Source organism: Notechis scutatus, chromosome 3 (assembly GCF_049901735.1).
Source record: "Notechis scutatus isolate UNSWTSFEM ecotype Mainland chromosome 3, rNotScu1.2, whole genome shotgun sequence".
NCBI classification, from domain to species: Eukaryota; Metazoa; Chordata; class Lepidosauria; order Squamata; family Elapidae; genus Notechis; species Notechis scutatus.
Window position 1 is genome coordinate 25020969 of NC_142011.1, and position 25229 is coordinate 25046197.

Here is a 25229-nt window from a genome sequence, read left to right on the forward strand (position 1 = left end):
GAACATAGACCATTGTCCCTATTCTGAGATCTTACTTAGCTCTGAGTTGTTGAGATGGAACTCAGCCTTCTTTGTAATTGAAAACTCTTGCTGTTGTTTAAGTAGAAAGTTATAGCAAAGGTAGACGTTAAAAGATATTTTGAGCAATTATTCCCACAATCTCTGAATATTGGCATTCTGTCTGACCTGATGGGAATAGAAATCCAAAATAAATAAATAAGACAGAAAAATAGACTTATACACCACTTCATAGTGCTTTATAGCTCTCTCTAAGTCAGGGGTGGGCAAACTACGGCCCGCGGGACACATCCGGCCCGTTGGTCATTTTAATACGGCCCGCCTCTGAAAAAAAAATATTCCCCTCTGAAAAAAAAATTGGGGCCGGCCAAAAGAGACCCCGCGCCACGCGCCAAAAATTGCACACACAACACAGAGCTGGGCAGCTGCTTCCCTGGTAGCGGGGCCAAGGCCACCGCCCGGGAACGCCCACTGCTTTCCCTCGCCAGGGCTGGGCGGTGGCGTGTTGCCCTGCGCCGCTTGGCCCCCGCCTGGCAGCGTGCTTCTCAGCTGGTCTCCTCCTCCTCGGGCATACAGAACAAACAGGCAGAGAAGGAGGAGACCAGCCGGCTGGTTGGGGGAAGCTTTCTGCGCCGAAAGAGGCAGCTACTAATCTCCGGCTTTGCTCCGCTTCTCCAATGGTCCGGCACCACCCTGTTCTTCTTGTGCTGCGAAAGAGGCGGCTAATGATCTCCGGCTCCGCTCTGCTTCTCCAACATCCGGCGCTGCCCTGTTCTGTGTCAGGCCCAGCAAGTCCGAGCAGCCGGCGCACACAACAGGGCGGCGCCGGATGTTTTATTTTATTTATTTATTTATTTATTTATTTGATTTGCCAATTGTTTACAAGATAATAAGTATAAATGTATACATAGTTGTGAATACATGAAATGGGTACATATAAGAAAAATAAAAGAATAAGAGAAACAATAGGACAGGGACGGTAGGCACGTTGGTGCGCTTATGCACGCCCCCTACAGACCTCTTAGGAAAGGGGTGAGGTCAATAGTAGACAGTCTAAGGTTAAAGTTTTTGGGGTTTGGGCAAGAAACTACAGAGTCGGGTAGAGTATTCCAGACATTGACCACTCTATTGCTGAAGTCGTATTTCCTGCAATCAAGTTTGGTGCGGTTTACTTTGAGTTTGTATCTATTGTGTGCTCTTGTGTTGTTATGGTTGAAGCTGAAGTATTCATTGACAGGTAGGACATTGCAATGTATGATTTTATATACCATGCTTAAGTCAGACCGAAGACGGCGTAATTCAAGGTTTTCTAGTTCTAGAATTTCAAGTCTGGTGGCATAAGGTATTGGAGAAGCAGAGTGAAGCTGGAGATCATTAGCCGCCTCTTTCGCAGCACAAGAAGCCTCCCCCAACTGGCCAGGTGCTCTCCTCCTTCTCTGCCTCCTTCTCTGTCTCTCCCTTCTTGCTCCTCACAGTTGCCCTGAGCTGGTGCGGTTCTTTACTTGGGCAGCCAGACACCCGCAGCAGCGCCCGCAGCAGCAACAGGCAGTTCTGCCCGGGCTCTGCTCAGGTGTCCGGCTGGGGCTGTCAGGAGTTGCTACCGCCGGCGCAGCTCCGCGCGGCTCCAGTCCTGCGTTGCCTTGGGAAGGGAAAGGCAAAACCAGGAGCCGCTGAGCCTGAACCTCCGGTGCCGCTGCTGCCGTTGCAAAGCACCGCCGCGGCTCTTCCTTTTTGCCTTTCCCTTCCCGAGGCAACGTGGGACTGGAGCCGCGTGGAGCCGTGCCGGCAGTAGCAACTCCTGACTCAGGGGGCCTCCGAGGGGAGGGGAAGGAGGAGAAGAAGGGGGGAAGGGGGCGATTCCCAAAAAATCTTGTGCTGACCCGGCCCGTCTGTCAAATTTTAAAAGTGAATGCGGCCCCCCGAGCCAAAAAGTTTGCCCACCCCTGCTCTAAGTGATTTACAGTGTCAGTATATTGCCCCCAACAATCTGGGTTCTCATTTTACTGGCCTTGGAAGGATGGAAGGCTGAGTCAACCTTGAGCCGATGAGACTCGAATATTCTTCTTTTTCCTCTGTGGTAACAGATTATGTAAAACATGTCTTGCATAACTGAGGAAAACACAACTCTGCTGGCAATTATTACATGGTTGGAAAATTAACTCAGTCACAAGACTTGTAGGAAAGTTTGCATTTGTAACAAAAAAAGGTCATTCTGAATGTTAAGCAAGTCAAATAATTATTTTTTTAAAAGAACATTTGGACTAATTCAGAGACTGGATCAAAACTAATTGGTCATTGCCCTAGAGCACAGTAAAGCAGATGTCAAAGCTGGTAGAATCAAGAAAGATGCTATTTACATCTTTTTTCTCTTTCAATGGGAACTGATGCCCTTTGACTAAATTCACTTCATGGATGCTTTGTGCGCTGGTTCCCAAGAGTTTTATGTTAAAATTGAGAAATGGGAAATTTGATTGCTTTGATAGATTTGTTTGGAAATTTGTTTGGAAACCTGAAGAACAGGTGGACAACACAAATAGCCCATTTGTCAGGACTGGAAGTTCCCATTTTTTCAAATTACGTATGATACTTCTTTGCAGCCATAGTCAAAACTTTAAAATTACATTGGTTAAAGTAGGTGATCCTGTGGTTGTGACTTCTGTATTTGAATAAAGATTAATCACTTCATATGGCTTGTAGAAATATAGGTAATATGACTTGGAATAATACTTATTTACTAGCACTTTTATGACTGAAATAATTTTTTTGGCTAGTAAGTCTTGTTACCAACTCGTATTTCCAACTCAGTTTCTGCATGCTGCACTTAAGTGAGTGATTAAATAGATTTCTTAGTTCAGCTTGTGTAGTTTCCATTCCAGTGTATATATCCCCAGCACTTCTGAAATATTGAATGATGAGCTAATGATAATGTTTTTCTTTCTTTGACTCTTTTCATACTTTGTTTTTTTTTTCACCTGAATGACTGTTTTGTTTTATTTTCTTATCTGATCCCTCCTATCTGATCCCCTTCCATTAATGAAATTAATCCATCTGAGGTATACCTATAACCTAAAATTCTTCTTGCAGCCTTAAGAAATCCATTTAGTGCATCCATCATGTAGACCATAAATAACTTATCATACACTTATAATAAACCATACTTCTGAAGCACTTTTTGGATAATTCAGATACTTCATGTTTGTAGTCAAACTTTAATATAATAGATCACTATTTTAATAACTATGAAGGTATGCAGTGGCTTTAGTCTTCAAAAGAAAATTGTATCTGGTTCTTCTGAGCTGCAGAACTGGCATATATCCATTTGCTTGGGCTGGCACAATGAGTATTTAATCCACCCATTGCGTTAAAGAGATACAGAAATACTTAAACTTTGTTTCTATCTAGGATTCATCTGAGTGCAAACTTTCAGCCTCCCCTCTTTTCCCAGGGGAACCTGATATGCCTGGCTCAGATATCATCACAGATATGCTTCCTTGAAGGCAGCTATTAACATTCACTGATGACAAATGTTGATGACAAGAAGGAAGAGCTAATAAAGGAAAATGGAGCCTGAAAGAGAGGGTTGATGGAAACATGACAGAAAGCAACCTCCATAGTTTTTAAAGAGAAAGGCAGGGTACCATCAGACTTGCATAATTCTGTTAAAATAACCAATACTAATACACCGCTAATGGGATTTTTATATATTTTTTATACCTGAGTTTTTTAATATGTAATTTTACCTATTTGTTTTGAGCCACTCAGAGTCACTTCAGTGAAATGAGCAACTCTATACATTTGATAAATAAATAAACAAATAAACAAACAAACAAATAAATAAAACTTGCAAAAAAGTTAGAGTTAGTATTCCCACATGTGTTGGTCTGCACTAAGGTTAACAGAAACCTAATTCGTAGCATTGCTGTTGTAATCAATGAAAATGAAATAAGAATTACAAAAGTCTTTGCAGTTTTCCAAATGATTTAGAAATCCTTTATAATGCTTCCCCTCCCCCCCATTTTTTCATTGCAGGAAGGAAAATGTCTCTATGTCATTTTGGTGATGGCTATATATTGGTGCACCGAAGCTCTGCCTTTATCAGTGACTGCTCTTCTCCCTATAATTCTGTTTCCTTTCCTTGGAATTCTCCCAGCCAACAAAGTATGTCCCCAATACTTTTTAGACACCAACTTCCTCTTTTTGAGTGGCTTGACCATGGCGGCCGCCATTGAAGAGTGGAATCTGCATCGTAGAATTGCATTAAGAATTCTTATGTTAGTGGGAGTCCAACCAGCCAGGTAAGTAACTACAGAAACAACTAAAACTAGAGTTTAGCTGTGACCAAAATAAGAAAAAAAGGAGTGGGCTAACATTACACTTATCATGGTGATCTATCATATAGCAGAAATGTGTGGATCCCAGATACATATTATTTGTTATATTTATTTCCTATCTTTTCTCCAGGAACAAAAGACAACATAAGGTTGTCTCTGTTTCCACTGCCTCCCTCCCTCCAACAACAGTGCTATGATATAGGTTGCACACAATCATGCAGTAACTTTGCCTGGCCTTTAACCCAAGTTTTCTTAGTTCTAGCCTAACACCATTATACCACTTTTTGTAAACATATCAAGTTTGGATTTAGTCAGGCTCTTTTGTACTTGTTGAGTTTGGATGATGAACAGCAATAGCAATAAGTCTTACATACTGCTTGGTTGTGCTTTACAGACCTCTCTAAGCAGTTTATAGAGTTAACATGTTGCCTCCAATAACTTAGGTCCTCATTTTACCGACCTTGGAAGGATGGAAGGCTGAGTCAACCTTGAGCCGACCAGGATCAGACTCCAGGCTATGGGCTGAGTTAGCCTGCAATACTGCATTCTAACCACTGTGCCACCATGGCTCCTGTAAATTTGTTTAAAAAGACTTCTATAGTATTTGCAAATAAGCTGGTATGTTATGGTATGGTGTAGTATGGTGTGTGGTATGTGGTGTGGTGTGGTATGTGATGTGGTATGATATGGTATAATGGTATGGGGTAATGTTATGGTATGGTATGGTATGGTATGGTATGGTATGGTATGGTATGGTATGGTATGGTATGGTATGGTATGCCCTGACAGCTGTAGGTGGCTTCCCACATAGGAAAATACAATAAAAATAAACAGAACAACTTGAAAGACTATGATAATGTAGCCTTACAATAAAGTAGAATTACTTCATCTGATTGTGTCCCCTGTCTGGTTTACCTGGGAGAGCTGGCATCAGTCTCGCAAATCTGAAAGTACAGAATTCCCACCATCTCTTTTAACTGTTTGGGCCATAGGGTGGGTCCTTCTTAGGTTTCTTTCTCTGATCGCTAAGTCATTGGGAACTCCTGCCTCTCTTATCTGATTATTTCCTAGGCAGCATCTCTTGCCCTCTTCCCCAAGATCACCCATATGTTCCCTTACATTTTGAGACTCAGATTTACTTCTTTGTGATTTCATTTAGAAGTATCTATGATTGTACCCCACTTACACTTACTTTGGAGTTTCCTGGTAGAAAGAACTTCTAAGTAAACATCCCTAAAATTATATCATTCAACCAGGAGAGGGCTTCAAAAATTTTAGCAACAGGTTCTCTGCCTGATTTCTGGGTGGATGTAGCCATGGTGGGCGTGGCCTAGCCGGCCTCCTGCACCATGGTGGAGTGGAACATTTTTGGCCTTCCTGGGCTCCAGAGGCTCTCTGGAAGCTGGAAATGGGCCCATTTCCAGCCTTCCTGAATTTCTGGGAGGCTCGTTTTTCGCCTTCCCCAAGCCTTCACGCGCACCCTGCACTTACCTGCATCCAAAATGGTGGGGACTCCTGGGAGGGGTGGGGCGGAAACTGTGCAGAATCTTAGCTAGAGGGTCTCCCGAACCCCTGGAATCCCCCGGCAGCCCACCCCTGCATTCAACTGTCCCCTGCCTCTGGAATATTCTCCCTTCAGATTTCAGGATGACTCTGGCCCTGTTGGCCTTTCACAAGGGCTGCAAAGTCTTGGTTGTATGCCCAGGCCTGGATCCTCAAGTCTGTTAAGGTCCCCATTTCCTGGTTGTAATAAAACCCATAGTAACTACTTTATTTGGTGCCATATGTATTTATTTTGTACAGTTTAGCTGGTTTCAATTGTTATTATGTCATTAAACCTGTTTAACATATTTTATGGATGTAGCTGTCACCTTGACAACAGGACAAGGTGTTTCCATTCTTGTAGGTTTCATTTTGTGCTGCATTTTAATTCTTGTAAATAAAGTCAGAGCGCCAGTCTGTTCAGGTGGTTAAAACATCAGCAAATTGTGAGTTCTAGTCCTATCTGGCAAAAAGCCAGGTGGGTGAGCTTGGACCAGTCATTCTCTCTCAGCCATGGGAATGAGACAATGGCAAACCACTCCAAAAATTATTGCCAAAAAACTTGCAGAGACTAGTGTAGGCAATTGCCAAGAGTCAGAAAGTAAAATAAAGGCATTTTTGAGTCAATCTTAGCTCCTGGTGACTACATAAATTGCTGCCAATACAAAAGTGCTTTGTCATTGCCCTCTTTTAGGATCCCCCCCCCTCCAATTTTTCAACCTATTCAATCATCCTGTGGTTTTTGGTATTATTATCCTAATATAAAGTGGGTCTGTCCCAGCTCAGGTTTTTTGAGATCAGCCAATGTGGGCTAATGTTAACATTTGGTGGGTTTTTAATCTTTGTGGCTGGTTTTAAAATCCTTTTCCTGTTAATCCCTTATAATTTGTGTTGTGCTTTGGCTCAGTTTTGCTTACCCACAGTCAGAACAGAGAGAAGGTGATCTTGATGGAGCGAATGAAGGCAGCAAGCAGATAAACATTGTGGAAGCCCAAATGTGGCAGAGGAGATCTGAAAATGTCTCAGACAAACAATCTTTCGTGTGCATTCACACGAACATAAAAAAGATAGGAGGAGAAGCACATTCAGACTTGCAAGGCTCTGTTGCAAGCCATTCGTAACAAACGTAGCCATGTATAGCCATTCTTAACAAAAGTAAGTTTTAGGCACACCTGGCATCTGTTTCTGCGTCTGCCTATCTGGTAAGACTGACAGTAAGGCACCAAATTGGTATGTGCTGGTAGGTGATATTGCACTGTACTGATTAATCTAGAATGATGTCACCATGGAATTTTCTCAACTGAAATGAAAAAAAAAAAGATTCTATAAGATCCTGAATGTTACTCTTCTCTTCTCTTATCTTCTCTTCTCTTCTCTTCTCTTCTCTTCTCTTCTCTTCTCTTCTCTTCTCTTCTCTTCTCTTCTCCCCTCCCTTCCCCTCCCCTTCTCTTTTTTCAGACTCATTTTAGGCATGATGCTAACAACTTCCTTCTTGTCCATGTGGCTGAGTAACACAGCCTCTACTGCTATGATGCTACCAATTGCATTGGCTGTTTTAAAAAGCCTTTTCGGAGATAAGGAAACATCTAATGATTGCAATAGTGTAAAAGAAGAAAATAAAGGTAAGTCTGATTGACCCAACCCACTTCATTTTTGGTATGTATGCGTATATGATGTGTGTATATGTGTGTGTATGATATGTATGTGTATGTGTGTGTGTATGATATGTATATGTACATATGCAAGGGGGGGTAGTGGCTCAGAGGTTAAAGGCGCTGAACTTGTCAGCTGGAGAGCTAGCAGCCCAGGTTTGGCTCAAGAGCCAGGGGTGGGATTCTACCGGTTCTGTCCACTTCTGTAGAACCGGTTGCTCTGAAAAGCAGAAAACAGAGAGCATACATAGAACCGGTTCTATATCTGCTGCTGTTTTGGCCCACCCGCCTGCCTGGGTTTTTACCTGACCTTTATTCCCTGCGTTTTCAACCACAGCTGCTTTGCGCGACACAGCTGCGGTTGAAAAAGCAGGAAAAAAGTGCTTTTTCAACCTCTGCACACCCGCAAGCAGCGCTGCTCAGCTGTCCAGGTAGCTAGATGACAATGATATACATGCACTTGCACAAAATGTAAAATCACTGAACCGGTAGTTACACCAGTCGGATCCCACCCCTGCCAAGAGCTATGCAACAAGGTGAACTTCTGTTACCTGCCCCAGCTCCTGCCCACCTAGCAGTTCGAAAGCATGCAATTGCAGGTAGATTAATAGGTATCACTTCAATGGAAAATTAACAGCATTCCATGCATCTTGTCTTCGGACAACTCTGGCTCCCTCAGTCAAGAAATGGAGATGAGCACCGTGCCTGAGAGTAGGACATGACTGACAAGTTAACCTTTATCTTTATATGTATATGCATATTAGTTCCCATGGTGCTGCAACAAGGAATAAGAAGGACAGTAGGTCTGCAGATATACACAGTATTCAAAGCTGCATTTTCCTATACCCTAGCAAGGGTAACTTCATATGGGAAAATGTTTCTTCTGAGTACAAGAATACCAATTAAAGAAATGACCTGATTTAAACTACCTGAGCACAAGCAGTTCAATGCTACTCAAATTGCTTGGATGGACAGTATATTTTATACTTTTTGAAAAGTATATAAAAAAGTATGTCTACAGACATGAGTGGTAGAGTGGACAGAGACTGCCAGACTTCAGAAATATCAATATAAATATTTTATGACTTACAATTCAAGTTATTTTTTAAAGAATTATTGGAATAATAATGATGATGATAAAATGATTATAAAGAATGATTATAAATTACTATTGTATGAATTACAATAGTAATGTTCTAGTTACTATCTGAAAAACAGTACTCAAGATGGCTACAATACCAGCAATGTAAAAACCAATGACTCAAAAAACCCCCATAAAATAACAATTATAATGAATGAATATATTTTTTAATATTTAATAATGTAAGTTTAAGAGTTTAATCTTCATATACTGCTTAAAAGCAGTGAGAAGGATCAAGGTTTTAGAGGTTATGAGCTGCACAGTTTGGGGGGAACAATAGAGAATGTTAAAAGGGGTGGGGGGTTTCAATTTAATTTCTTTTATTGTCAGAGTACAACATGTGTACAATGAGATTAGCTGAGTACATGTGTACAATGAGATTAGCTGAGCCTCCCTTCATGCTCCCCCTCCAGCACAACTCACAGTGAAGACAGAAGTCCCTAACCCAGTCCCAATCTTATTGCACCATATGACCTTGTTGAACAATGTGCCGGCCCTGCAAGTCTGTCATACCATGTAGATATGAAGTTATTTTCTGTTCAGAAGTCTGACAGCCCACGGGTGGAAACTGTTCTTCAGCCTGTTGGTGTGGCTAGCTATGCTTCTATATCTCCTACCCGATGGTAGGAGAGTGAAGAAGTGCTGACCGGGGTGTGAGTTGTTCCTGAGAATTTTCCTCACTCTTCTAAGGCAGCGAGCCCTAGCAATGTCATCTAGTGGCATCAGGGAACAGCCCACAATGTTTTGTGCTGAGCTCACCATCCTCTGTGATGTCTTTCTATCTGCGGCTGTCAAGCCAGCGTACCACGCCGTAATGCAATATGAGAGGATGCTTTCTATAGTGGACTGGTAAAAGAACTGGTTGTTGTTCCACTTTGTTCTTTTGCAAGACCCTGAGGAAATGGAGTCTCTGTTTGGGCCTTTCTGGCCTCTTGGGTTGTGTTGATTTTCCAGGTAAGATCTTCATTGAAGTAGACTCCCAGGAATTTAAAGGAGGAAACTCTCTCCACACAGCCCCCTTGATGTAAAATGGGGCAGGTTCCTCTCTCTTCTTCCGGAAGTCATTGCCGAGTCATGCCTACCACACATTGTTTTTACACTATTCACAACCCCTCATCCCTCCCTGTGAATGCCCTATTTCAGGTTGCTTTGTCCTTCTACATTTGTAGCTCTCAGTCTTAAACACCTTAAACTGAGTTTGGATAATGCCTGGTAATCCACCGAGATTTTTCAAATGGGTATGGTGGGTTTATGGTATTTTCTACATGGTAGCAAATTAGCTAGCTCACTGCTTGCTAACTAAAGCTTTTTGTTATTCTTCAAGTATAGTCTCAAACAGAGTTCTGTGCTACCAAGGCATGGATAACTGTGGCCAGATCCAACCACCTCAGGTTCACTTGTATCTAAGACAATCCTTCCTGGCATCACCACCCTCAGTAGATCTAAAATAGCCAAGGACAAGAAGTTCTTGATTACAGACCTGCTGTCCCAGAGAACATAATCATTTTCCTAATAGTTTGAACAAACTCAAAAGCTAGATTGTATCAACATTTGCCCAGTCTGAGACATACATTTTTGTACTGTGGAATGGAAAATGCATCCACGGTATATTATTATTTTAATTCCTTCTCTGTTGTTCTAGTCAAGAGCTGAGACACCATTTTATTGCTTAAATAAGAAAGAATGCCAAAGAATAGTGAAGTGCAAAAGTCACAGGTTCACTGAGCAGTAAAGACACATACTTTCAACAGCAGAGTGAGCAGGTTCATAGACTTTGTCCACCTTGTGCTTTTCTGTAATATCCTGTCTGTCCCAACATGAAGAAAGAAAGAAAAGACAACGACAGTTCCAAGTGGAAAAGTTTATACAAAATTTAGGGTCAAAAGAGCACAGGTTCTCTTATAATCAAGACTCAACAGGGTATTTTAATCCCTAGTGATCCTAATCCTGGCCCTCTGCAAAAAAATGTATTAATAAGATTCTAATAAATACGAAGACAAGCATTTCACTGAGGTACTATATCAATAAGTACATTTTTCAAAAAAAAGGCAACAAAGTTAAATATGATTTTTGTTAATTATGAATCTTGAAAAATCCCAATAAGATGAATAAAATAAATATGGTGCCATCAGAGGTAAAAGTTTCCAGGGAGCTTGGAAATAGATATAGAATATGCAGTTGCTATATCTGCTACATATCTGCTACATCTGCTATAGTAGATATGCAACCGCAAGTAGATTTATTGTTCCTTTAAAAAAAAGCCAAAACAAACAGTAATGTAATATTTGTAGTATCCTTGGTGCTCTCTGAGCTTAGTGGTATGATACCTCAAAGCAAAAAGCAATCAAATCTTATTCTGAGCCAGTATTATTTTGAACCCTCTTATCATGCCATGATTGCCATGTAGTGCTCAGCAAACTTTTAAATTCACCTTAGAGCCTAAATTTTTTTGTTATCAAAAAGTAATATTCCATGCAGCATAGTGAGACTAGCAACTCTGCTTCTACAAATGGCAGAGATCAGTTAAAATGTATATGGCTTTAAGAGGTAATTACATAAATTCATGGAGCACTAAAGTATGAAACTACTAATTCAGGATGGCTGTATTTTATTTCTAGTATAAGCAATATAGTTTAGTAGTAAAATGTGTGTGTGTGTCTGCAACAATTCTACTGAGATCAGAACAGCACATTCTCTTAGAACCAGGTCAATATATTTCAGGTTCCCTCTTTTTTTTAAATACAACAATTGCAGTGAATATTAATATTTATTTCAGTATAGATTGAGATGAATTTTATGAATGTCCAGAAGCCAATATACATTTTTTCCATTTTTTGAAAAGCAGATATCAAAGAAAACCACTTTTGATAATGGTAGGAATCAATGCAAGTCACATACACTGTATGCAAATTTAATAAATATGATAACAATATAAATACACTTCAAGAATCATTTTTCGGTTCTGTGTAAAAAATCTTCTGAAATATTTATTTTTTTAGGTTCAGTACATCAGAACAAACTTCACATGGTGCCAACTGAGATGCAGTTTCTGACAAATGCTAATGAGTAAGTTGCTATTGAAAAGGAAGGCACTGTCCGTATGAAATATCAAATTGCTTACTTGGCAGTCATCTCCAAGGAATATATTCCTGTTTTTATAGAAAATAATCTTCCATGTCTTGCTATATTTTGTAAGATTTGGGCAACTGGTGAGATGGGAATTTCTAATTTTCTTACTAGGGAAAGACATTTTGTAAACAAGGGACAGATGGTGGCCCAGAGGTGGAGTTCGACCCTAGGTAGAGGCTAATATTTGGAATAGACTCTCCTGCTCGAGCAGATGACCTCCAAGGTCCCTTCCAACTCTGTTATTCTATGTTCTATGAACCTTCACAGTTGAGAAACAAGCACAGATTTTGATGCAAAAAGATGGTAAGAAGACACCTAGGATTTGGATCTGGGGATGAATTTATAGAGAGGTAGGACTCCATGCTGCTATATGAAGATCTTTCTATAATATATGTTTTTGTAATTATGTGCAATAAATCTACTGATCTAACCTTATAGCACACTCATCCTCATTAGTAGCATTTCTAGTTACTGCTTGCAGATAGCAGTTCCGACAATTCTCAATAGCACCAGGATTCTGGGCATTGTTCCATATAACTGGATGATCCATTTTGAGAAATTGGAAAGAGAATTTTGGGGGGGAGGGTGTCTGTTTTTTTCCATTTTCCTTTGATAGGGTTGCAAGGAGAAAACCATCTGCTTCCATTCTCAAGGAGCTGCTGTTTATCAGGATGTCCTCCTAACCAAGATTAATTATGGTTAGTTTTAGTACTGGTTTAGCCTTACAAGTAAAGATTAAAATATGTTTGTACTGTTGGCTTGCTTAAGCAATGCCTGGGGAATCTTTTAGTTTTCTAAAAAAAATAGATGCAGTTTAGTGTCTCCATAATTCCCATCATCCCACTAGTCTGAATCCTGCTAAAGTGCTTTTTCTTTTCTTCATATGGAATTCAATCAGTAGGAAGGGAGACTGCTGTAATAGTACTGTTTTTTTCCTGTCAATTACCTGTCAGAAGGGGACTGCCTATATATCATGATACCAAGTGTAATTATAATGGTGGAATAGCATCATGCCACAGTTATTCTTGTTTGTCTGATTAGAATAAAATGCTTCTACATTGGGGAGAAAACATTTTGTTGGGAAAGTGAAGATACTGCAATGCAATGTTGGTAACTGTGGCCACTATAGTGGTCTCCAGAGCTGAAAAGATTGTGTCACCTTGATTAAATTTTAGTTCAAATCAACTACAGTTGATCAACTACAATCATTAAGAACAAGAGTGTAATTAATTGGAAATGGAAGCAAAACCTACTTTTTTGCTATGCCAGTATAAGAAAATGGAAAGGAAAGCAGTTTCACACATGTATGGTTAAATAAATCTGTTAAATAGTAGTTTTACACAAAATCCAACAAGGCATTATTCAATAAGGCTACATGTAATAAGGATATTGGACATCTCCAGACTGAGTTGGGAAAGATCCCTTCCTAAAAACCTGAGAAGTTTCTGCAAATCAGTGCTGATTGTGTTGGACAAATGGACCTAGTTTATAGTTCACCTACAATTCAACTATGCCTATGCCTAGTCTATGGACTTCTGTTCCTTCTGGCAAACATTCCTTGCTCACAAGGAGTCATTCATTTCTTTTTACAGTAAATGTTAAAGATTGAACCTTGAGCCCTCTGCAAGTTAAGTGCATGTTCTAACACCAGGTTTATGGTCCATCAAGTTAACTTTTCTCCCTTTGTCTTTAAAGGAAACAAACATCCAGAATTTAAGTATTTTTCATACTTGCATTAAAGATAAAAAACAAAGGGCTTGTCATGCAGGAGAAAGAAAAGTTGTGTCTGCTGAATTTTCATCTTCTACATTTTTTTTAAAAGCAGGGATGGGCAAAATGGGGGAAAAAACCCTAGTCTAAGTTTTCTTGTTCATATATAATAGTTACAACCACTTTACATTATAATGTCACTCTTCCAAAAATATTGAGCATGCCCCATAGTCAGCAATCACATTCCCATCTCTGTATTAAATTTAGAATGGTTCTATTTTTTTACTTTTCATCTATTTTAAAGATTATTATCCTTATTATGTATAGAATATTATATATTCTGTACAGAATGTACAAATTGCTCCAAATATCCCTCTCTGAAGATAACAGTTGACTTACAAGCAAAAATGTATTTCAAATGCTATATTTTTATTTGGAATGTTTTGAAGGAAAGATACGATTGAAGAGAAGGAAGTCACAGTTGACATTTCCTTGGATGTAATGAAGGAAGAACAAGACAAGACAAATGTATGGAAAGGATTTCTGATTTCCATCCCTTATGCTGCTAGTATTGGTGGAACAGCAACACTGACTGGGACAGCCCCAAATCTCATTCTTTCAGGACAGTTAAAGAGGTACAGTTTTTGTTAGAGCTTGGCATCTGATATTTGTAGAAAACTAACAATACTCACAACAATAACAGGAAACCTTCAGATACTGGCCAGGTTCACACAATGCACAATGTGACTTTTTGATATTGGCTTGTTATATATGATGTGAATCCAGTCACTATATTTTGTGACCCCAAATGGGTGAACCAACTTATTGTGACCTGTTTTAAAGTGTTTATTGCAATAAAGTGGTTAATGCAATCTATGAAATCAGTATCAGGAATTACAGGGTTAGGACTATTGAGTAGGATTTTCCTAGAGAATGTGAAAAAAAAATTCAGATAATCTTCGCTAATCTTGTATTAACTGCATTTTATAAATTGGTTTTGGAAGGTTGCAAGACATATTGTGTTGGTTATTTATTTCTTATTTCAAATGTATTCAAAAACATTTTCTCCATTTTGTATTAATTGGTCTTTTTCTTTCTCTTAGTTATTTTCCAGGATGTGATGTTGTGAACTTTGGCTCTTGGTTTGTGTTTGCCTTTCCCTTAATGTTGCTTTTCCTTTTTCTTGGATGGCTCTGGATATGCTTCCTTTATGGATGCATTAGCTTAAGGTATTGTTATATCAGAATTATATGCATAACTTGAATTTGTTTTTATTTGCTATTCAAATAATTAATTTAACTGGGTGTTCATCCAAAAGCTGGAATGAGGAACACCTTTAAGTTGAATGTATTTTTAACCTCTTTTCATTGATATAATTTTCTGTGAGGCCCTTCATGTTTTAAAATCATTTTTGTTTAAATGATGGGGTTTGTTTCCTTTGTTCCTAAACATGCTTACTTTTAAAACTGGAAATTTCCATTAGACACAAAAGATACTTAGCAAGATATTGCAACTGGGAAATGGAAGTTGTAGAGATGTTTCTAATCCTGGATGAATTCTCAGTTCTTTCTACACTTATTCTTCCATCATGATAAAAATTCTGAAACTGATATTGACAGTTTTGTTGTGAGCTGCAGGGAGCTTCACTAATTCGCTATAATGTATAGGGTTCAAAGACTAGTATTTTTTAAAAACTTGAATATTCAGTAACTAGAAGAAATGTTCTGTTCTTGTAGTTATTGGTTTTTTTAAAATGTATTGTGATCACAGTAGATATTCACATCTTATGAAAGTAAAAAGCTTGTGGGTTTTTTCTTCTTTCAAGCTTCAGTGGTTTTGCAGAATTAGAGTTAAAGTATATTATCTGGACCAGGGCATGTTACATTTCACAAGGATTAAACTTCAGTGATTTCATTACACAATGTGTTAATTGGTAACTGTTTTATTGTAAACCTTTTGTAATCTGGGTACTTACAACATCCTCGTCTCATCTCCACTGAAGCCTTCTTCATTTGCTTTCAAATTAAAAACATTTCTAAGGAATTCAGGGTCATTTCAAAGGAATATTTTCTAAACTTTAAAGATAATCATTATAATCAGAGGTGGTTTTCAAGCAGGTTCTGACCAGTTCTGGAGAACCGGTAGCAGAAATTTTGAGTAGTTCAGAGAACCACCAAATACCACCTCTGACTGGAGATTTTATAATATCCTTCCCCTGCCACGCCCACCAAGCCACACCCACAGAGCCGGTAGTAAAAAAAAATGAATCCCACCACTGATTATAATAGTAATCTGTCCATAGCACAGGATAAGATGACTGAGCTAGTTCACAGGTAGTTTTTAATTTGGTTTTCTTGACAGTTTATTTTTCTTATGTTAACTGCTTTCAGTGCCAAGATGAGGTGATGAAGATTATGATAATGCAATATCTGTATTTTAATTAATACTGTATGTAAAATAATCTGTGTCATAAAATAATGTAATTTGACATTCACATATTCTTTCCCCAGAGTTTTTTTTTCTCTTTTTAATACATTTACAGACATTTCTAACATTCTGTTTTCACTTTGACATTATGGAGTTCTGAGTGTAGATTAATGAGAAAAAAATGAATTTCAACAACTGTAGAATGAGGCTGTAGCAAAACAAAATTGACAAAGGTGAAGCCAGGGGTTTGAATACTTTCTGTAACTAGACTAGCTGGAAACTATGAGAAATCCCTTTGAAATAGAGCAACTTTGTGATAAAGTGAGAAATCTAATCTGAAATCAGAAGTCCTTCAATGCACAGAGATAATACATACAGTAGCTGCAGAAGATTTGTGAATGTACTTTTTATAGTTACAAGGACATTCTTTTTACAACTGGAAGGCTGATTCTTTATTGTTTTTTGCATATACAAGTATTTTTGCTGCTTACTGATAGGAGAAAAGAAAGATGTTTAGTTATTTTACTAACTAAAAATACAAAAACCATGAGTTTCTTACAATGCACCTGGAATAGTTCTCAACATGATAGCTACTTAAATTTCATTCTCATATTGTTTTAAAGAACATTTTGTTTACGACATTTTGTGGATCTCAACAATTTCCACCCATATTATAAACATTATTTTTAACTCTTTCCAGTTTTATAATTGGCATTTGTCAAAAATGCCAAAATGAACATTCTCACGTGTACCTACAGTATGTCTAGGCAGACAAATCTAGATGTTGCATCTTCTTTATAGTGGCACTTTCTTTATAATTCTTTCTCAGAAACAGGACTTCATAAGTATTAAACCGAACCTTTTAAAAAGTCATTTGGCTGCTAAAATAGTGAATATATATATATATATATATATATATTCACTATGCTGAATATAGTCAGTACATTATATGTAAATAGTTTATTTTCATGGCATGACAAAATTCAAAATTCATTCAAAAGTATCTCTTAGACATATAACCTATTTTCTCTAAAGTTAAAACAATTTTAAAAATGTTAACAAATAATTAACCAAAATTTTAAAATCACAAAAATCCAAAAATAGAATCATATTAATCAACAGCAGTGTGAATTCTTTTCTGAAAGCCAGGATCTTAAAATAAATATTGTGGAAGATCTGGGAGAAATATTGGCTACACAACTTAAACTGAACAACGTTTTCCCCTTTTCCAATGATCAGAGATTGCAAAAAGAAGAAATCAAAGATAAGAGCTGAAGCAGAAGGCAGAGTTCGGGCAATTATAAGGGAAGACTATGAGAAACTGGGACCAATAAAGTAAGTCACAATGAGAATAACAAACATCACAAAGAAGAAGATGAAATTATTAGGAAAGGACACGAGATATCAAATATATGCATTATAATGGTAACATTTCTATTCAGTCACATTTAACATCTGAGGTATCTGCAGATTTTAGTCAAAAAATTATGGTAGTGGTTGAGATGATGCAGTGGAAGCCCTGTCTATTTTTTATGTGCAATATGTGTTTATGGTCTTTGTTTATGATTGTACATCTAGGTCAGAACTAAGGACTCTAGAATTAATTTAATTCTAATGTCAGTATTGTCATCTAATAATGGGGATTTTTCATAAATTTCAGATTTCAATGTATGTCAACAGCTTAAGAAAAATCACTGTAGCAATAAGAATGTTCATAAAATACACATTCTCCTATGGCTTTTTTTGTTTCTATTTTAATGTCTTCTTTTCATTGATCAAAAATGCTTAGTTGGAGCCATGCTTCAAGAGCAGATTTCAAATGACAAAATAAGTTTGAAATATTGTCGCTGTTGTTGTGTTTAATTATCTCTGCTAAATTATTTAGATAAGGAATGAGCTAATTCTTTAATTAGCTACTCTTCTGAGTTTTGAAAATTTGTAGTTCAGGCACTCAAGAATGATCCTACAGAGCACTAAATGATGTCCTTCATGAATTATCACAAAAGCTAGAAAATTTCAGCCCACATAATTAGAGGGCTGTTCTATAAATTATTTATGGAGACCATTGCTTTCACTTTTCTTCTTAATAAGGTAGTTAGCTCAGTTTCAGTTGTTGTATATTGTACCTATATTTTTATATTCTCAAATAGAACAATAAAAGGGACATTTTCAGAAAAAGCTAGACAACATTTTTAATTTGTTCACTTTCCTCAGATTTTTGTTATTTTTGTGTTATACTTTTACCTTTTTAAACCTGACTTTTAAAAATCTACGTACAGACATTGCATAGATACTACAAAATAAGGTAGGACAGATTGCCTGAAAAGATGCTTATAAGATTTCATCATTAAGGGATGGTTATGCAAGAAATTAGTCTCCCACTCTACCATTCAAGTGATTATACATCAGGAACCTGCAAAGTGTCACTGTAAAAATCAAAGGCTTTTTACTGTTTAAGAATATAAAAACTCCATTAAACCAGCCCCTGCCAATTTGATTAGCAATTCCAGATTTCTTTGAAATGGCTTCTGTTTCTTGTTCTTTCCTTAAATCTATTGATGGTTTTCTGCTTTTATTTATTTATTTGCTTTTGATGCTTTGGTTGCCTTTAAAGTGCTTTTTGATGCTATGGTTGTTTAGCAATGAATCTCCTTTTAAATACTCGTTATGAAATAGCTTTCCATTCTGTCCCCTTCTCAACATCCAAAGGCTGAGATTTTAACTGATTAAATTATTAAATTAGACTTTTAGTACATAGTGTTGTATCTAATGTAACCAAATTAAATATAAATTGTTTTCACATTCCTGGAAAACAATGCACATATGGAACAAACAATGCCTACTTCTGATTCTGACTATTAAATGCTATACTCTTATGTGAGTTGTGAAACATAATCTCCACGTATAAAATCTATTTATTGAAAAACAAAGTTCACCTTTTGGAGTACTATCATCAGCCATTGATGTATAAATCACAAAGCATTTGAAAATATAGGTAAAAATGTACACACAAAAATGCACTGATGATTTAATGCACCTAACTTACCTCTACCTGCCAATTTATCAGTTCTCACTGTCTAGCCAGAGAATAAGTCTTCCAACCCATTCTTAAAATATGGGCAGACTGACTGACATTTTTAAAGCTCAAAAACATCACTTTGAATTGTGAATGGAAGCAATAAGCAACCAATGTAATCAATACAAGATTATCTTTGTCACCACAACCATATTTGTACTATATTCCATATCTACTGTAATCTTTGAACTATCTTCAGGAGCACTCTCATGCATAACACATGACTATCATTTAATGTGAATATAACCAAGGTATGGGACATCATGACAAACATATTTCAGATATAAATATAGGCAAGACTCAGTTAAGCTTCCTAGACATATCCATTAATGTGTCTTGCCAATAGTATAGACGTAGATTGGTGATGCCTTCTTCTGGAATGTTTTTGACTTCCTAATCTTGTCTAGACAGTCATATACAGTATTTCTCAGAGATCACTCATTTAAATGCTACCCAAGCCTGGCTCTGCTGATGTTTTCACAATCAGTCCTGACCAGCTGCTGCTGCTGTCTACTCAAGACCTTCCAGATATACATTAGCCATTTCAGACATTAGTTCCTCAAATAGAATGAAAGTATGTAAGAGGAAAATTCATGTTCATTTGTATCAATATTCATTTATTTGAATGTCTGGATATAGCTTATATCCATGCTTATGTACAATCAAGATTCAAATAAGAAGGTGTAGTGGCTCTTGGCAATTAAATAGAGAAATTGCTGCAGGTTTCTTGGCAGCATTTGTGGAAGTGATTTTTCCACTGCCTTCTCCTTATAACTAGGAGAAAGTGACTGGCCAAAATCACACAGTTGGCTTCATGCTTTAAGCAAGATAAGAGCTCAGATAGACCCATGTCTAGTCCAAGAAACAAAACTGACTCTTGTTATATGACATGTGCTACATAACATATGAATAACTTTCGGAGTTATATTCTTTTTATAGGTTTCTCCTGCATTTTGTTGCCTTTCACATAAAAAACACCTTAAATAATTTGTTCTTCTTCATATTTCCTACTATCTGCTATTTTTAACTTTAGGCAAATATTTAAGTTGAGTGCTTAACTTAACTTTATTCCAATACAGGTTTGCAGAGCAGGCAGTATTTGTTCTCTTCTGTTTATTTGCCATATTGCTATTCTCCAGAGATCCAAAATTCATCACAGGTTGGGCAAGCTTATTCAAACCAGGGTAAGTTTTTGCTTTTAGTTTATTAAAACTCATTCAGGCAAATAGGAGATTTAGGAATTCTATCCAATATTGAATGGAAAATTTAATCCAATGTTCATATATTTCTTGAAAAAGTCACCCTAACTTGTCTTTAAAAACAACAACAATAACAACAATTTTGTTGTAAAATATCTATCAGATTAATGTAGCTGTGTTTAAAAAGTGAGAACATGCTTCCAATTTTCAAGAATACATAGAAAACTCATGCCCTTTTCTTCTGATAACACTGTTTATAAACTTTATTGGGGCTATATTGTATAATCCACTGATTTCTCAATTTGCTTCAAAGTCAGCATGTATTGCATTTTAAATCTTTTTTTCCTATATTTAAGAGATTATGTGATGCCAAATTTTGATAATGTTTTAGTTGAAATTCCCAGATCTGCCTTCTTAGCTGTGTCTGTTGCAGAAAGATAGAAATTGTATCTCATAGGGCATCATGTTAATGAAAACTCATATTTCATGTATCAGAAGAAAAGATCATAAGTTTTTCTTTTTTATTTCCTCTTAGATAATAGTTCTATTGCAGGACACATACTTTACATGGAAATTAAATATCTAATATATCCAATTAAATATCTAGAGTATTTAACTGTCTAGAAGTTTGAAGAACTTTTACTTAATGTCTCAGAGCAAACACTGACAAACTTCTAAGGACCACAGTTATATTTGTAGGGAGGATGTTTGAATTTTCATCATGCACTTGGACAGGGCCAAGATTTGGATGTTCACTTTTGCAGAAGCTGTTAATTATTTTTTAATCTTGCTCTTTTAAAAGATGTGCTAAGCCTAAGTCAGAGGTCCCACTTCACCCCTGTGTTGAAACAGCTGCATTGTTGCAGCCACTTTTTAAATCCAGATCAAAATCCAGTGGGGAGTTTAAATGTCCTACATCCACATTACTTTCAGGATCACCTATCACTACAGTCCATCCTACTCTTCCAGGTCTTCAAAAAGTTATCTTCATCAGGTCCCCTCCTGGATATACAATATCTGACTCTGAAATTCTTTGGCCTGTAGCTGGTGAAAGTCTCTTAATTTTAGAATATAATTATTTCAGTTATTGTACCCTATAATTTGTCAGTTATCAATAATCAGTCAATGATTAAACACAAGTCTTGATTTAAAAAAATAAAGGCTACTTCTCATGCTTTCTCCAATTTGTAATTTTAGGTTACAGTTAATTTTCTAACTGAGGGCAGTAATTTCCAGGGTTTTAAAAAAATTATAAACTGTAAATATTCATGAAACCTGATATAAAAACTTATTCTTTGATAAAAAAACCTTATGTAGAATCCTCTTTCCATTTCTATTAGGTTTGTCTCAGATGCAGTTACTGGAATCACAATAGTGACAATACTGTTCTTCTTCCCAGCGAAAAAGCCATCTCTTAAATGGTGGTTTGATCTAAAAGGTAAATTGCTGGTTTATCGAAGTTTGTTCTCAGGTCTTATATTTTTGAATTCTCTCTAGAGTGTATTGTAACACTGGTTTCCACAGCCCTATAGAAAAAGTTGATCAATAGGTTTCTCCCTTTTAACTCATTTATCCTATGTAGGATTAAAAACATTCATTTAGGCAAAGAGGGACAAGGGAAAACACTTATTGATATTAGGACTGTGCCTCACTTTGGATTGGAAAGGAAAAGGGTGCCTTGGAGTGCACAGGGGCTTTCATGTAGTACCTTTCAGCAAACAACTATCTTTCCCCAGGACCACATGGTTGCCTTTATAATGGGAGCCCGGGAAAAAAAACCCATTTGGCTTAGAGATACAGGCAGATGTTAGGCTAAGCTTGCTTGCTCTAAATAAGCTTAACGAAGGAAAAACAATGAAGATCCAGAAAGGGTGACTATCAATTGTCAGTGGGCTCATTAATAATGTGTTCTATCAGGTGCCAACATCCCTGTACAACATAAAGCACCAAGTTCTCTGCTCTCTTCAGCACTGACTGTGGAAAACAATAGAAGCAATGGCTTTTGAAGATCCTCGCTTTAATTCCCCAAATATAATTGTTTGCTTTCCTATGCTTTTCTTTCCAATAGCACCTGTTCTAATGAAGTAGGTAGACTGATTAATTTACAGACATTTGGATAATTAATATAGAGACAGTGTTGCAGAAAATTATGTGACTTGGCTAACTTTGTCCTCAGTATAAGGGAGAATTGTAGTGTGGAAAGTTAGCACCCACCCCTCTCCTAGAAGAGTGAAATATTTTGAGAAATATTAAAAAGGCAAAATATTATATTTCACTGGATACGAAATGGAAAAACATGCTCTTGGAAAGCAGCTCCCACCTTCCATAATAGCCCCCAGCAGATGTCAGCACTTAAAAGATAAATAGCTAAATAGCTCTATTCATAAGCAAATAGCCCACACTCAAGATCCAAACCAGGACAAAGCCATTAAGCCATAATAGGAATTGCCCAACACCCTTTCAGAACACAAGTTTCTTCATTGAATCATCTCAGCAGCAAACTTCAACCAACCTGGGAGTTCAGACAACTTACAGAGCCAGCTATGACCCCTACAACAGCCAATAGAATACATAATCTTGCACAGGAAGTTCAAGAGAAAAAGCCCAAGAGAAGGTATAAAAACCCCTCACTCTCAACTATGGACTTGGTGGTTCTGCTTCATCATTAAACCATCTTTCCAATCAGCCTCCATATTTCCAATGTCTCTCCCGGCCTGGAACTGAATCAGATGGATATTTCTCCCAACAGTATTAATGACACAAAACAGCCATTTCAGTTGTTTTATGAGATGGATATAAATTGAACAAATAAATACACAAATACATAAACGTGCTTACTTTAGTAATAAGAATTGACTTAGGTAACAGGATGTCTTCCCAGGCAAAAATCCATTTATAAACCTTTACTGATAAGGTTTGGATTATTTGTTTCCATAAGTGTAATGTTTGAACTGTGAGTAGAAAATTAACCCTCTTGTTCCAAAGTGCGAATTATTTTTTAAAATGCCCACTGAGTGTGCATTGGATTTTTTAAAATACTTTTTATTTGAAGCATCAAGTTCAAAACCTCAAATAGCAAATAAGTAGAAAGCAAATGATAAAAGCAAAAGCCAAAAAAGTGATTTCAAACTCAAATGTAAAAATGTTGCTCATATATATTCAATATTTCTACTCTGATATTTGTATAGACAAAGGTCACCAGATAAATACAGTATATCTGCACACTACACCCTAAAATATACAGTACTTGACTAAAAGGATAAGATTACAGATTGAATTAGTTTGATTTCTCCATATATATTTTTTGCAACAAGTGATGAATTACATTTACTGGAAGAAGTGTATTTATTTATGTATTATTCATGCTTTGTTTGACCAGAAATTGCAATATGGTAGATTTTCTGATCCATGTTTTGCATAAGCTGAAGTTGTTTCAGTAAAATATGCTCTTGGATATCATAGTGATATAAGACAGGTTTATCTACCTGGTATCCTCCTTGCATTATTGCTCATAGTTTCTAGTCAAAATAGCCAATGATTGACTAAGCTGATTGAATGGTGTTGATTATGGAAATCATTGCCCATCATATTTCGAATGCAACAGTATGGCGGTTTAAGAAATGGATTAAATGATATATTTCTATTTTCTTTCACATCTGGGGCTTTTTAGGCCCAATCCATGTACTTCTTTTCAGTGTTTTTGTAAATCAGAAATGCTGGTGTTAACATTACCATTTATATTATGCTGAAAAGCCCTGTCCTCCCAAGCATTTGTATCAAATCAATTCCTGGTTCATCGGTCTGTGAAATTTTGATTTACGTGCCTATATCTTATACATAGAATATCATAAATGGATTTCTTTAATGGAAGATGGTTCAGGACACAAGAGACACCCATTATAATAGGATAGTAATTCATAGTTTAGCATCACGAACTCAGCTCCTATGACCCTTCCCCTCCTCCCCTGGCATAGCCATGAGAATTCCAGAGGATTTGCTCTTATATTTGCTTAGATACTGTTTATCATGTTGCCTAAACTAGAAAATCATAGTTAATATTAACTAGTTTATTTGAAAGTAGCCAGCTTGAGGCTTCGCAAAAGACACAAAAACATCTGCATGTATTATGGATTTGGAGAAGGGCAAAAGACTGTCAGCTCAGTTTTATCTAGGCTCATTCACATCATGCTAAGCTATTATTTAGAGCAGGGGTCCCCAATCCTGGGTCTGTGGACCAGTACTGGGCCACAGCATGCCAGAAACCAGGCTGCACAAACAAGCAAAGCTCCATCCACAGGATGCAAGCAGCATGCAAAACCACGCCCCATATGGTCCACAGAAAAACCTCTCTCCACAGAACTGGTCCCTGGTGCCCACCATTATCCGTAGGCTGACTGGTTAAGAATGCTGGGATTTGTACTCCCAACACATCTGGATAATCCCAACATATCTGGAGGTTCTAGGTTGGGAAGGCTACTATAGACTGTATTACTAATTTCTGTCTTTCTTTGTTACAAACCTTTTCATCTAGCATCAAATGTTGAGAATGAACCTTTGCTAACTTGGAGCAAAGCCCAAGAAAGTGTGCCTTGGAATATAATCCTGTTGCTTGGAGGAGGGTTTGCAATGGCAAAAGGATGTGAGGTATGTCTGTTAAAGTGCATCCTGTGAAACATTTTTGTCTGTGAGTCTGATTTTCTATAGGCATTGTTGTCATATATGACTTCATATTATATGAAGTACATATTATACATGTACAGTGGCATGTAGCACACACTAAATTCAATTCAATTTGGTCAATGTTGGCTTAGTGTGATCTGTTCATCCCAACCGTTAACTCAAAAGTCATCTGGGAAGCTTAATATAATTTGTTTAACTACCTATAATTCAAAAAGTCCTGATATATGTGGTATAATTGAACTAAAAACCAATTTGCTCCAATGGTTAAGATACTTGGCTAGAACTGGAGAAATTTGAGTTCTAGTCCTTCCTTGGATCCAGAAA

At 37.2% G+C, this 25229-nt stretch overlaps 1 protein-coding gene across 3 annotated transcripts in view; it reads left to right on the plus strand.

Moving 5' to 3' along the window:
- SLC13A3 (solute carrier family 13 member 3) overlaps positions 1–25229 on the plus strand; it is a 48280-nt gene that overhangs the window by 10842 nt on the left and 12209 nt on the right. For all 3 annotated transcript variants that reach the window (XM_087959332.1, XM_026665012.2, XM_087959333.1), the window contains 9 exons: positions 4048–4313; positions 7350–7513; positions 11684–11750; positions 13973–14158; positions 14627–14752; positions 17190–17285; positions 20106–20210; positions 21566–21663; positions 24757–24869. In XM_087959332.1, the coding sequence (XP_087815458.1) occupies positions 4078–4313; positions 7350–7513; positions 11684–11750; positions 13973–14158; positions 14627–14752; positions 17190–17285; positions 20106–20210; positions 21566–21663; positions 24757–24869 (1191 nt within the window). In that variant the 5' untranslated portion in view covers positions 4048–4077. The remainder of the gene's footprint in view (positions 1–4047; positions 4314–7349; positions 7514–11683; positions 11751–13972; positions 14159–14626; positions 14753–17189; positions 17286–20105; positions 20211–21565; positions 21664–24756; positions 24870–25229) is intronic.